At 34.6% G+C, this 13,718-nt stretch overlaps 1 protein-coding gene across 2 annotated transcripts in view; it reads right to left on the bottom strand.

The window, feature by feature from the left end:
- Nucleotides 1-13,001, bottom strand: part of GSL8 (glucan synthase-like 8) — a 29,668-nt gene extending 16,667 nt beyond the window's left edge. For both annotated transcript variants that reach the window (XM_011025795.1, XM_011025794.1), the window contains exons 1-20: nucleotides 12,371-13,001; nucleotides 11,141-11,238; nucleotides 10,814-10,980; nucleotides 10,191-10,314; nucleotides 9,653-9,748; nucleotides 9,331-9,453; nucleotides 7,558-7,647; nucleotides 6,602-6,699; nucleotides 6,411-6,528; nucleotides 5,703-5,831; nucleotides 4,172-4,248; nucleotides 4,010-4,088; nucleotides 2,441-2,533; nucleotides 2,235-2,337; nucleotides 1,999-2,122; nucleotides 1,724-1,910; nucleotides 1,578-1,630; nucleotides 907-967; nucleotides 696-777; nucleotides 95-144 (exon numbers count right to left, since the gene is read on the bottom strand). In XM_011025795.1, the coding sequence (XP_011024097.1) occupies nucleotides 95-144; nucleotides 696-777; nucleotides 907-967; nucleotides 1,578-1,630; nucleotides 1,724-1,910; nucleotides 1,999-2,122; nucleotides 2,235-2,337; nucleotides 2,441-2,533; nucleotides 4,010-4,088; nucleotides 4,172-4,248; nucleotides 5,703-5,831; nucleotides 6,411-6,528; nucleotides 6,602-6,699; nucleotides 7,558-7,647; nucleotides 9,331-9,453; nucleotides 9,653-9,748; nucleotides 10,191-10,314; nucleotides 10,814-10,980; nucleotides 11,141-11,238; nucleotides 12,371-12,566 (2,148 nt within the window). In that variant the 5' untranslated portion in view covers nucleotides 12,567-13,001. The remainder of the gene's footprint in view (nucleotides 1-94; nucleotides 145-695; nucleotides 778-906; nucleotides 968-1,577; nucleotides 1,631-1,723; nucleotides 1,911-1,998; nucleotides 2,123-2,234; nucleotides 2,338-2,440; nucleotides 2,534-4,009; nucleotides 4,089-4,171; nucleotides 4,249-5,702; nucleotides 5,832-6,410; nucleotides 6,529-6,601; nucleotides 6,700-7,557; nucleotides 7,648-9,330; nucleotides 9,454-9,652; nucleotides 9,749-10,190; nucleotides 10,315-10,813; nucleotides 10,981-11,140; nucleotides 11,239-12,370) is intronic.
- Between the last annotated feature and the right edge of the window lie 717 nt (nucleotides 13,002-13,718).

Here is a 13,718-nt window from a genome sequence, read left to right as displayed (position 1 = left end):
AATTATAAAAGAACGTTCTTCTATTGCATTCAGTAAGCCATCCCATTCCAAATTTCTTTTTACGCATGGAGATAAACAAATAGAAACTACTCACCGCCACAACAGGTGCCCACAGGCTAGCTATGGTCAAGACATTGTTATTATCTGCAATAATCATGAGAATCAGTGATTTATACCAAACACAGTTTGAGTCAATAGCCATCCACTAAAGAAACGTGAATAACAGGTTTAGTTTTATTAGAAAATGAAGTGCACAGAAGAGCAAAGTAAATATTAACAGATTTCTAAATTGTAGCAAGAATTCACGTAACAATGTGTTTCTTAGTTGCCACTAAGAAAACAGCATCCCAGAATGACAGTCTGCTTCAAGACCCTAACGAAAGACCTCACAGGGAAACAAATGGAGATCGCTATGACAAACTCTGCTTGCTTCAAGACCCTAAAAAAAGACCCCTCACAGGGCAACAAATGGAGATTGCTATGAAAAACTCTGCTGCTTTAATGTTTATAAAGGTCGTTCACCAAAATTAAAATGGTAGCTTCAGTGGTTTTTCATCAGTTAAATTTTTCTGACCTAGAAGTTCATCACATGCTACCAGAAAGTTATAAAAATGGTTAGCATTGATTTATGTAGTCCTACTAAACACCATGGTAGAAGACGGAATTCATGAAAGTGAGGATGATAGGAAACTCACTCTTTGAGATGAAATCATGCCATGAGTACGGTAAAGATGGAAGTGCCCTGATGGTATTGGTTGGTTTAACGAGGGGTCTAATCTGCACAGTATTAAAAATTACAAGAAAATGATATTCTGATGTGTAAAGTCTCTCCTGTTGAAGAGCAAATCCACAAATAGTAATCATATGCATAATTAACAGATGCGAGATCAAGACATGATAGCTTGCCTGGAGAAAGTAAGCAAATGTAAATTTGCACGCAAAGATCACTAGCCAATAGAGGACATATCTGCGGTTGTGGGGGCAAAAACAAACAAACGTTTATTGAAGCAAGATCAAGAATCAAATAGCATATGACATATCAACTAATTCTTTTGAATCACGGTCCCTAATGTAAACCTTTGAAAGTTAACTGGGGGCTTATATCACTACCTATGAAAAAAGACAGTTATTGAGATGAAACATCATTATATAAATATTGTAGGACATGAACTTATTGAACCAAACCTCCATAAACATAGAATCTGACAAGCATATATGAACTGAAAAATTAAGCATTTCATAATTTGAACTCCATTCATATGAAATCTAACTACTACATCCCAGACGATCCATGCACCACAAACATGCATATTGAGAAAATGGACGCTATCTCTAAATGCAAAGAAGCTCAAAAAATTAAGGCAACAAAAAATTATTTTAAATGTAGAATCCAGACAAAACAAATGAAGTTTATTTCTGAAAATGAACTTTTTCACAAGCAAAAACAAAAACAGAAATTGATAGGAAATAGGAGAACACATAACATGAAAGCATTACATCTATAGTGAAATGTAGAAAGAGGAGGGCAATGCCATATTATTTGTTACTAAAAACTATTTAGTATCATGAAAACAAACCTGCAGTAATCACTCATCTTCTCAAAAAGACCACGACCAACATAGTATCTTTCCTGAACCAAATTTATTTCACAAGAACAGGTCATCTGATACATTACCAACCATTTTATAGCAAATGTTAGCGAAAGAGATTCAATGGAGCTTACCTGATAAATCCACTTGAAAAATTGGAAGAATGATTGATCAGACATATCAGACAGAGCATGACAAGCTGGAAACTTTAGCAACAGAGCAAAGAAAAGGCGCAACGCTGCATAAACACCCAGAACAAGTATATATATACGGAAATGGAACGAATCCGAGTTCTGTTGATTTTTTTCCTCCAGAACCTTCCTGCAATAAACAGATACTTTATGTAACTCATGAACACAAGGATAATGGATGTGAAAACATGCCTTAGCAAACGTGATCAACTACTCACACATATAAGTATGTTACGAACACCGAGCTCAAGCCACACCAGAAAAACCTAATAACCAGTCTTGAGATAGCCATGCCTCTCGCAGTGGAGTAGGCGCCAAACATAAGCAGCACATCTAAACAACCTGCATATGCAGCAAGTGACCAACAAACAAAGAAGAAAAAAATGAGTACTGGAAAGATTTATTGGGTATTTCATCTAATATGCTAATTCCAAAACCTTTAGAGAAAGCATACTCTCTATGAAGTTCATGATGGCAAATGAGGGCCCAACGCTGAGCATTTCTTTAAAGGTATCTAAACTCATATCTCCATGGTTGAAGGCTATAATTGCCAAAGCCTATGCTCAACATGGAAAAGAGCAAATTTAGTTTAAAAAAAAAAAAAAAACATCGTAGATCCAAGAAAAAAATAAGATCCTGAAATTTAAAGGAACATTAGACCTGGAACATCAGAGCTAAAAAGATCCAGAGCCGATGGAAACTTCGATATATGTGAAGAAATGTGCGATGCTCAACAAAAGTGCTTTTACCAGTCTGTCAATTTGTGAAATGAAAAATGAAAAAAAAAATGTGAAAAGAGTTGAAAAATTAGATACAAGCATTTTCCACAAGCTCAAAGTGAAATAACACGCATTACCCCCAATGCAAAATTCCCAAAAAAGTAAAATTGCATTAACAATTCAATAGATATAAAATGTAGCTATTTGTTATTTGCAAATTGCTTAAAACAATAAACATAAATGTTTGATATGAATAGAAGACTCCAGTGTAGAAATGACAACAGTTGCAAATATTAGCTAATCCAGAAACTTGACTTTACTCACATGCCTAAACTGGTGCTTGACAATGATTCTAGAGAAGGTACTATGTAAGCCATATTCCAGGTGTAACACAAATTACAAAACCCTTAGCATGCATGAATCAAAACAGGTCAGGACAGATGTTCAACAAAAACACTCCAATGCCTCCATAAGGTGGTCAAAACATCCACAGCTACTGCGAGAACTAATCTCAAAGCTTGAGATAATATGCTGAGCGGGTCATAGCTCCCAATGCATAGCCAATCTAGACAAAACATAACTGAAAGCACTACAGAGCAAAGGAAAAAAAAAAACATAAACTGTTCAACAGAACATGCATGTGCAACTTGTTTGAAACATGGGAATAGTGAGTGGCAACAAAAACCATTACGCAACAATCGTTGATTAGAAATATGGAGAAAAATTTCCAATTCCTAATAGAAAAGAAATCTAAGGGGAAACGGAGGGAGAAAAAAACTCACAAGCTTCATGGTAAAATCAAGGTTCAAGAACTGAATTGTGACCTTCGCTCCAAAAATTATAACAAATAATTTTCAGATTTAGCACCAAAACTATGACAGACTTGGCAATTTCCACTAACAAACATGGTCATCAAGATAGAAAATGGAGGTGGAATATTTGACAACAGGTGAAAAGGGAAACAGCAAAAGAAAAAACATGGGAGACTATTTCCAAACAAGCAAGGGAATCCTGCCACTAGGAATGCAGAACTATCGAAATTCACAGGTTCATAGAGAAGGTATAAGACCTTAAACAGAACCACTAACATCACAAATTCCTAACATAACTCCAACTTGATCATGAATTGATGCATAGAAAATTCAACTCCTATACAAACTCGAACTCCTCTACAATCATTCAACATCGAAGTCATCTCTACGTGAAGAACATCAATCCCATCAAAAAATCATTAAGAAATAAGTTTTAATCTACCTTCCATGTATGTACAAAAAACTTTTCACAACCACGCTCCAAGGACACTAAAATTATGGCTATGAGTTATTATCAGGTCATCATATCAAGCAACACAAGTTCAAATGAAACTTAAGTTCAATGTCAATATCATCCTTTAAATATTTAGGCATGTCAAGAAAAAATTGCATCTATGTGGTTTCAGTTTCAACATAAGATAATAAATGGGATACAAAATTTGGGTAACTCATGGGAAAATATCATCCTAACAACCTACCCTTTTTGACTTTCTAGGCTTCAACAAGAAAGAGGAATCTTTTCTCATCGGCCACTTCAAGTCAAAGCAAGCAGGGGACCTGCATATAAATTGCAAATGAGAATGAGAGATGATTCAAAGTCCTTACTGAACAAGCAATCATAAAAATCCTAAACAGCAAACCAAAAATATTCATTGAAGTCGTCATAATTCCTCCAAGCTGAATGTGCAGCTTTTCCATTATTATTCCTCTCAGCTTCCTGCAAATACAAAATATCTTATATGTATCAGAAGGTTCAGGATAAATAGTAACATCACAAGAAAGTTTGTTTAATAACTCACATGATGTCCTTTAAAACTATTTGAAGTAGCCAAACAGACTCAACCCACAGAGGTGGAAGGCATCAAAATTGCAATGACATGTTTAAAGAGAGCTAAAGAAGACAAGAATCACAATTCATTTAAGTGAATTGAAGTCCACATACACAGACAAAATGGGGAAAACAAAATCATGCAGGAGAAGTCAAAAGGAAAAAAACTTCATCACATGCAACGACCACTTGACCCACTCCACCACCTCTTCCCGTCCATAAACTGTACATAAAACATGAAAGAGCAACCCTTCATGCTATTTACCCAGTTTTTCCATCTAATAATCCTTCAAGAAACAGGAAGCAGCCACCACAATCCAAACTTAATCACATGCAACGGCCACTTGACCCACTCCAACCACCTAATAATCCTTCGTGAAACAGGAAGCAACCAACACAATCCAAACAAAGTGAAAATAAGGGACCATATCTCCCTGGTGACTGCAGATGATTGATCAACTTACTGCTCTTTTCCATGCATATAGCAAATCAAAATAACTGCACCTCTTTGTCAATATATCAATGGTGAGTATTACTTGAAGCAAAGATCTATAAAAAAAAGCCCACCTTCTACGTTCATCAAACTGATGTAACATCACCTTCCACCCAAAATGTTTTCAAGCAGCCTGTAGCCAAAAACTTACTACAGTCATTCTGACACTAATTCAATAAATCTTCCCCATTTCAACCCATATTGAATCACTGAGTTGGCCAATTTCATAGAATAGCTAGTATCAGTGACAGAAGTGGTATCCTCTGCAGCCAACTTACCTGAGATTCCACAAGTGCACCTTAATTCGCTAGGCTCCAATTCATAGATAAGGCTACATAGCTCAAATCCACTTTAGGAAAGGAATCACTTGGAAGAGTGGTTCATCTAACTTACATTGGATTGAATTCTTAAGATCCACTCAATACTTGCCTCATGATTGCTGTCCAATGTTGTATTTTGAAGGTCAACCAGTCTAGCCATTCAAGATTCAACCACAAAAAAAAAAAAAACCCTCTCTGATCTCTGATCTGGAGAAGGAATGCTAGCGCAAGCTCTTCTCTTCTTTTAAGAAGAGAGGTTTTTACCTATATCGCTAGCCAGCATGATGGTAATACCACTTAAAGGCGGATAGACCATCCACCCGATGCCGCTAGCCACTTCTAGCATGATGGTAACAAAATAAATAGCCCTGAGATTCAAACTCCAGTAATAAAAAGAAAAACAATTTTGGACTACAGCAAGCAAAAATTTGCTAAGCAATCATCAAGATAAGCACATTTAATTTCACTTCTGCTATAATATGTGATAATCAAAACTTTCCCAAATGGGGTTTGATAACAGTTCCACTGACCGCTGCTATTGTCTGGTATATAGGACAAATGATTTGCTCAAGGAAAGACACAGAACCACTTTCTGTTATACAGCTGGCAGCACGATTAGCTTCACCATGATCCAATATTGCATCCAACTCTTTGGCCATCTGAAATGCATGATTATACATGTTACCATAAGTTTAAAAAAAAAAACACATATCATACGAAAAATAAATTTTCAAAAACATGACAAGGGTAAACCATTTGTTGTGTGATCTACTCGAGAATGAGCAATGTTATTCTCATAGCTTACATCACATAACTTTCACAATCTTCAAAAGGTATTGCTTGCTATTCTCAAAGCCTAAATCAAGAAACTACTGACAGAGAATCAGCTTTTAGGGAAGTGAGTATTTCCTAGGGTAGCACCGGCCTTATTTCCATTAAGCCACAATGTGCTAGAATATATCCTCTCTCAAAATATAGAATCTTGGAATCCCGAATTGATTACTCCTACAACCTAAAAGGGAAAACCTAATTCTCACCATGAATAGCAAAATGCCTTATTCACATATCCCAAGCCATAAGGCAAATGATTTGGTACAGTAAACAATAATTATATCGACTATGATAAGAAGGAACAAGTTATCATTGTAGAGGGGTGGTAGGGTAAAGTTCGAACAAAGCAAGTAGCAGACCCAGTGATGAACTCAAAGAGAATTGAACAACAAGGTAGTGAGGCTTACATGATGAAATATGTAGCAAATGCACTCTGGGAGAAAACGAACATTTGCAGCTTCACCCCATATAAGATAATATAGTGATATCAGAAAAAGCTTCCTGTCTCTATTAATCGCTTCAATACTGTAGGAAACAAATAAAACTCAGACCAGTGGCATAAAAAATAACTCTTTCAGGATAAAAGGAGGCACCAGACCTATTCCAAGCAAGACGTTTTCGCAAGTATTTGCACCATTTGATGTAGTTATCCAACACCTTGAAGAAAACCACATTGATAGCTTTCTCGTCAATTTTCTGTACATGGAAACAAGGGAGAAAGCAACCACATTGAGAAAAATCTCACCAACCACATCCCCTTGTCCGGATTAGAAACTATAAGCAATCTGAAACAACCCTCCAATAACAAATCAATAATGTAACACAGCATATACTAAATCCAAACGCGAAGTGAGGAATAGTCACAAAAATTTCTGCAGAATTATTGTGACATTACATATTCGATTTAATTCATGCTTCAAGTGATTTTAGTACATTCTTAAAAGGTAACATGATTGGTAAAGCATCAATAGAAATAAATACAGACTTTGAGAAAACAATCATCAAAGTGCAAAAGGTTAGGCATTTTGTAAAGTTTATATATGTTCATATGGTTTTGTTTTATGCAGAAATCGGATGTTAAAAGTTGAAGCCCATAAATGACAGGTAAGCAAATATAGCTATTTAGATGTTCCAATCTTACTAGAACTTGTCAAACCAATTCAAAAGTCCTTTGGCACCAATCAACTGAAGCTCATCCAATGAAATAAAAACATAAAAACTATCTATTCGCATATAAAATAATAAAATGAGAAAATGAATTAAAAAAAAAAAAATTATTCAACTAGTTTTTTCTTCCATAACTCAATGGGGAAGGGAGATATGAACTCATAGCATCTTCTTTTCAGGAGAGGCTGCAATTATAATATTCCTAGGCCACTATATTCAATCAACTTTATAACAACAAATTCAAAAGCAAAGCAACTAAAATAATGTCTGCCACAATAACAAATATTAAAATAAATCTATATGCAAAATGATGATTATGACAACCACAGTGACTTGGAAAGGAGAATGATAAAATGATAAATAAGTATCAGCACTCAAAACACTCACTGGATCTGCTTGGATGGGTAGGTCAAGTCGAGACTGTGCATTTGCTATTGCAAGAACAACATTTTCACGCTGATTCCTTACATTATCATTCTGCAAAAGAGGGAGCAGGGAGGAGGTTATTGACCAGGGAAAAAAAAGAGGAAAGTATCATTTGGACAGTGATTATTAATACACATTATAAAAGAGACAGTTCACTACTTGCATTTCCACAAACAGCCAAGATTTTCACACAACTGCAGTTTCTTCTTTTACGCACATGCTTGATTAAACTAGATGAACATCTAGACTAATTAAAAGGATTTTTTAATCCATTAACATCTTTTTCCAGAAAAGAAAAGGAATTTTCTAAACATAGATAAGGAAAGGAAAACCAATGTGGAGGATGAGACAGACTCTCAGCTACCACAAAGGAGAAATGAAAGCAATGTCTAATTTGTCTGAGTAGCAGCAAAAACAGTCCCTTTAAAATTCAAAATGCAGAACATAGTAGCAAACCATGGAAACAACTCCATCCCAAAGTAACTACTCGCATAGATGCTAATGGTTTTTTGAACTTCTTAACATCGCTTTTCAAAACAGCGAATCACCAAAACAGAAAAGATCGTATTCCACAAATTCTAAACCACCACACAGTGCAAGAAGATCCAAGAAATTATAAAATGAGAAAAAAAAGCCTTTCGCACATCAAGATTCTTGGATAAGAGAAATGATCATTGTTCATGAAGATGAATAGACTTTTTTTCATTAGATAAGATAACAATTGAATGTCTAAATACATAGAGGGTAAAAATGAGGAATAAATTAGAAGGTTAAAACATGAAAGCAAAACCACATACAAGAAATCACAAAAAGCAATACCATAACAAAACAATACATCAGTCCCACTGAATATATCCGCAGAAGACACTCGTAAGACATTCCCCTGAAGCAAGAGACAATGAAAAAGACGGGCACTGCTGTATTCCAAAGCAATTCTCTCAAGAGGGAGTGATTTGTGAACACATGAAGCTTTTTTTCAATCAAATAGTCCACATAACAGCAAAAAAAGGGCATCTCCATAAAATTCTATCAGAAAAGGTTTGATTTCTGAGAATTGTCAAAGTTTTGCCACATGCAAACAACAAAAAAAGCAACAATTGTATACTTTGACATTTTTATTCCAGTCTCTCCCAAAACCCACTAAAAGATTATATCAGCTTCTCCCCATAATGGAACTCTCACCACTAATACAATGAAATCTATTCCACATTCCAAGACAATGAAAAATGCAAGATTAATATATCTAAATGAGAAAATAGCTTGGAGTTTTGATTGATAAAACAATAAACAAATGAATGATCACACAAAATGAATCACACAGAATTACAAACTACAATTGATAGCAAATTACCATATCAAAATGAAGCTCTGCACAGAGTTTCTTAGAAATCCAGCTAAATAAAGGAACCAATATATTAATAATTTAGCAAAGAAATATATTACATTAACTTTATTATTCACATTTTTTTAACATTCCCTAGGAGCTATTCAAAATTTCTAACGAAATTTTTATTATGGAGGGACATAAAGGTGAAAAAGAGGAAGATGACACCAAACAAAGAAAACATGACAAAATAAACACAATAGTATATACTTGTTAAATAAAATGAATTCAACTATTAAATTCCTATTGACAAGCAGAATTTTAATATTACAAATTTGAAATTCTTAAAGTCAGTGAAGCACTACAATCCAGTTGAAAACTTTAATGAGAGGATTAAAAAGTATACAAACCTGAAAACCAAAGACATACTCAAGAAGATCAAACATATCTAGATCACGTTCTCCAGAAATCACAACATCAGCAAGTCTGGGGTGATGCTCAGTATATCTAATGGCAGACATTGCGCCTCGAACCTGGAAAATTATCCCCGATAAAAAAAATATAAGATTTTTCTGGGAAACTTGAATTGATTGTACTTAATACATCTCTTATTTCTTGCAGTAAAATTTTTAGATTATTGAATGGGAGTCCATAGAAGCTGGAGAGGCTTGTCAACTCAGTTAAACATCACCAGCAAAGAATGTGGCATATCTCATTAAAAGATCAACTTACTTCAGGGAAAACTCCAATAGCATTACTTAATGAAGGTGCTTCCAATGGGACAATATTATAAGATGTGAGCTCCCCAGCCGTTTTAATTCTTTGTAGCTGAAAAAATACAAGATCAAAAGGCATGTCAATCAATACCTCTAGATTTCAAATTTACAAAATATCAAACTGTCCTTTTTGAGCATCTGTGTTCGGTGAGAAACAATAATCCCTCATCATCAATTTTTTTCCTTTTTATTTGTATAAAAGATTGGCTGCAATATAAAGAGAAGAGAAGGACTTCTCTTTGGAGCAAAGATCGTTCCTTTTTTTTTAATCAAATAACCATCCCCTATTCTATGGACATAATAAAATCCAAGCTCATGGAACCAGTACATTCTACCAGACTAGGTTTGATTTAGCAAACTCAAGCATCTGCAAGTCCTAGATCTGCATGAATATGAAAGGTAGAAACTGACTCTACAAAACAGCATGTGCAAGCATGTTTAAAATGCTCTGTAACTTGATGGTCCATATAGAAAAGCAGGTAGGAGACAGGTACCTCCTCCATGATATGCCTGCCAGGCCCATGAGGATCTGCATCTTTACTGAGTGCTCCCATGACATCTACTAAGGCCCTCAAGGTAGCAAATACCTTTTTCATCTCTAGAGATCTTAGCTCAAACCTAAATTACAGGACAATTTTACAGATTTTGATCAGTGATGCAAATGCATATCCAAATTCACTAATAAAAACAAGAAAGTAAGCTTTATAGCAGTTTTTATTGCTGAATTAACTTATAAAGCAGTAATGACTTACAAAAATGTCTAAGCAGACATTGTAACCATAATTCATTCTTAATAAAAGCAATTACTGATTAGCCTCAAAAGTTACATATCAAAGGTGTTAACAACAATTAAAAAAATTACACAATATCCAAGTGAACTTCTAATATCCGCCCAAAGAAACTATTATATGCAAGGGTGCAGGTATAAAACTATATGTAAAATCACAAATTCAAACGGATAACTACACTGTGAAAGATAACTAATGAAAGATGCCACGATACATCCTTATAAGTGGAGCAAATATATCGTAGACTTTTAGCATGCCACAATGTTTGATACTCCAGAAAGAATCAATTCAATTGTAATTTATATTAGGGAAGAAACGTTTAGTCATACTCTCCCAGATTAGCAGTAGAAAAATTTCCAGATTCCCGGAACCTTTGTTCCTCTCTTTGGATGTCATCCACTCTATGACGTCTCTTGTACCGCTGATAAAACTCCAACAGGTGTTCAAAATCCCGATTGCGATCTATACTGGCACCATCCTTTTTGGCAAGTTTTTGCTGCAACAAATGGTGAACTCCTCAAAATTCAAAATGAAATTTAAAAAAACAGAGTAAGTAAGCTTATCAAAAGTGTTACTCACTGCATTCAAGATGACAGAAACAATAACATTCTACCCCAATCTGTAAGCACCAATCACAAGACAAAGATTACACATACCTTAATAACAGACATCAAACCAGTCTTGAATTGGAGAACACCACGACCATCACTGCTTGGGTCCAAATTTTGTGCCATACTATATGCTTGCTCACACACTGAAATAAAAAGGTAAAACTTGTATAAATATTCTCAAGGTTCAAAAAAAACGTTAACAAGGAAAACACACATGCATGGGGAAGGATTAGAATCTTGGAAGCCTTGGCATATGCTCCTGAAAGACATATGAATATCCAGAAGCTCAAGTTGGCTTTCAGAAAGTGTTAATATGCAACAGGAGACATGTTCTAGTTCAGAAGCTAGCATGAGTCAGATAGCAGATATAACATTGCACCTTGTTACATGTTCCAAGATTGGCAGAAATCCAAGAGATTCAATCAGAGTTGAATTTGACTACAGATTCAAAATAAAATTTGAAGAGAAACGGAGAAAAATTAAGGATCAAACTGCCCTCACATTGATATATTCTACATTGAACACTTAAAAAAAGACTCAAAATGTAAAAGGAGTTGGATATTAATGAAGTTGTATCTACTATCTATGTATACACATTTGATTTTCACTAGAGGAAAATAACTTTCTTCCAATTCATCACATATCCAAACTGCCTAGCTTTACTTCCATTCAAAGAGCAGTTTACCCAAGTCAAATTCAGATCAAATGAATCCTGCCCAACCTGACCCCATCTATAATAACAGTTGCAGCAGTATCTGTTTTTACTACATTTGAAAAAAGTCTCTTAATACCCCCACAAAGCTTTCCACTAGAATCACAGTACACGGACATTTCTCTAGCTTGCAAACAGATCATCCAAAAAAACCACACTCTTCTGGTTTCCAGCACTGTATAATCTCATGATAAACAAGATCATAAACATCGTATAATCCCATATTCCAAATTCAAGACATATACTGGAATTTGTCCTTCACATGTGTAATTTAAAAAGCAAAGGCAACGCAGAAATGACATGTGTCTTGTTAAATTCCTACTTGAAATAATAATAATAATAATAATCTCCTAAAATAAAACAGTTAATATCAGCGATAAATATTAAAAATTAACTAATTTTACAATCCCGACGTCACTTGACTATAAAAATACAACTCAACAACTCCAATTTAACACTGCATAATCCTCCCTAATTAACTCCAGGATTAATAACTAGAAAAATCGTTAAAAAAAATCAAATTGACCAAAATGGAAAATCTCTTTTCTTAAAAAAAAACTTACAAATTCTGGCAACGTTAGGGTCCTCATCTTGAATCTCATCGGCAGCCTGCAAAATCGCGTCAATATTGGTCGTACGGCCAAGCGAAACCGGCACAGCTCCGGCGATGCCACTGGACATTCTCTCATGACCTTGACCGAGTTCTCGCTTCAACGTCGCCCTCACTAGCCTCTCCCAGTTATTGCTAACCCGATACATCGTTTACAATAATGAAGGATCAAATCAATCCAGAAATAGAAAATTTAAAACCCTAGATTAGGAAGAATTGTAACTCGGGCTTTGACTCGGCCCGAGTTGGAGAATTTTAAAACTCGGTTGACGCTTTATTCTTAGATCTGTGATTCTCATTCGAATTCAAAAGTTGCGTTTTTGCTGGTATCTATTTTGAAAAAAACGAAAGATGTTTCAAAGAAAGAAAAGAAAAGACAGCCAAACCGCGGAGCTAGTGGGGAAAAGGCAAAAGGTCAAGGAAGATGCGAAGACAGTGTTGAATTACTGGTTTGTCCCTGAGATATGGTATTCTGCAGTCTAGTGTATTGGGGTTAGGGTGGTGGTTCATTTTAGACAGTTGGATTTGTAGTCTGATTTTTTAATTTTTCTTAAGTTTCTTGATGGTGGGATTTGAATGGAGAGGTGAGTTTGTTTGAGATTTTGGGTTGTTATGCGTGGTGTAGAGGATTTTGGTCTCTCACGTGTGAAATTTTTTTCGTGAGGCTGGGGGTAAATTGTATTTGTAGAGAAATAGACAGGAAGGGGTAGACCAATTCTTAAACCGGAAGAATTTGAAAAAAATTGGGGAGACAATCGAGAGAGAGAGAGAGAGTTGAATCTGAGATCTCTTTAGTTCATTTCTTAACGATCAAGGAGTCTTTTATCTTGTTATACTGTAACAAATTTAAATTAGGTTTTTGTAGCTGTTGTTTTTTACACTGTTTTATAAGTATAAAAATAAGTTTAATTGTCAAAATTAAATTCATGAAATATATTGAAAATTATTAAAATATCTGAATATAACTGAAGAAATGCATAATAAATGTAGAAAATATATATATTACTCGTAGCTAGATATATATGAGTGAGACTTGAACAAGTTTTTTCCAGTTAAAAAATGTTTAGGAGTACAGTGAATTTTATTTCTTTCATACTTTTAAAAATTATATTTAATTTGAAAATATATTAAGTTGATTTTTTTAATGTTTTATGATGAATTTAATATGATGATATTAAAAATAAAAAAATATTTTAATTTATTTTAAAAAAATCAGGCAACACAATATTAAAAAAATATTTTAATTTATTTTAAAAAAAATCATGCAACACAATATTAAACATGCAACACAATATCAAACA

The sequence above is a fragment of the Populus euphratica genome, unplaced genomic scaffold, assembly GCF_000495115.2.
Source record: "Populus euphratica unplaced genomic scaffold, PopEup_1.0 scaffold22.1, whole genome shotgun sequence".
NCBI lineage: Eukaryota > Viridiplantae > Streptophyta > Magnoliopsida > Malpighiales > Salicaceae > Populus > Populus euphratica.
The sequence above is the reverse complement of the archived record's forward strand: the minus strand, read 5'-3'. Positions and strand labels throughout refer to the sequence as shown.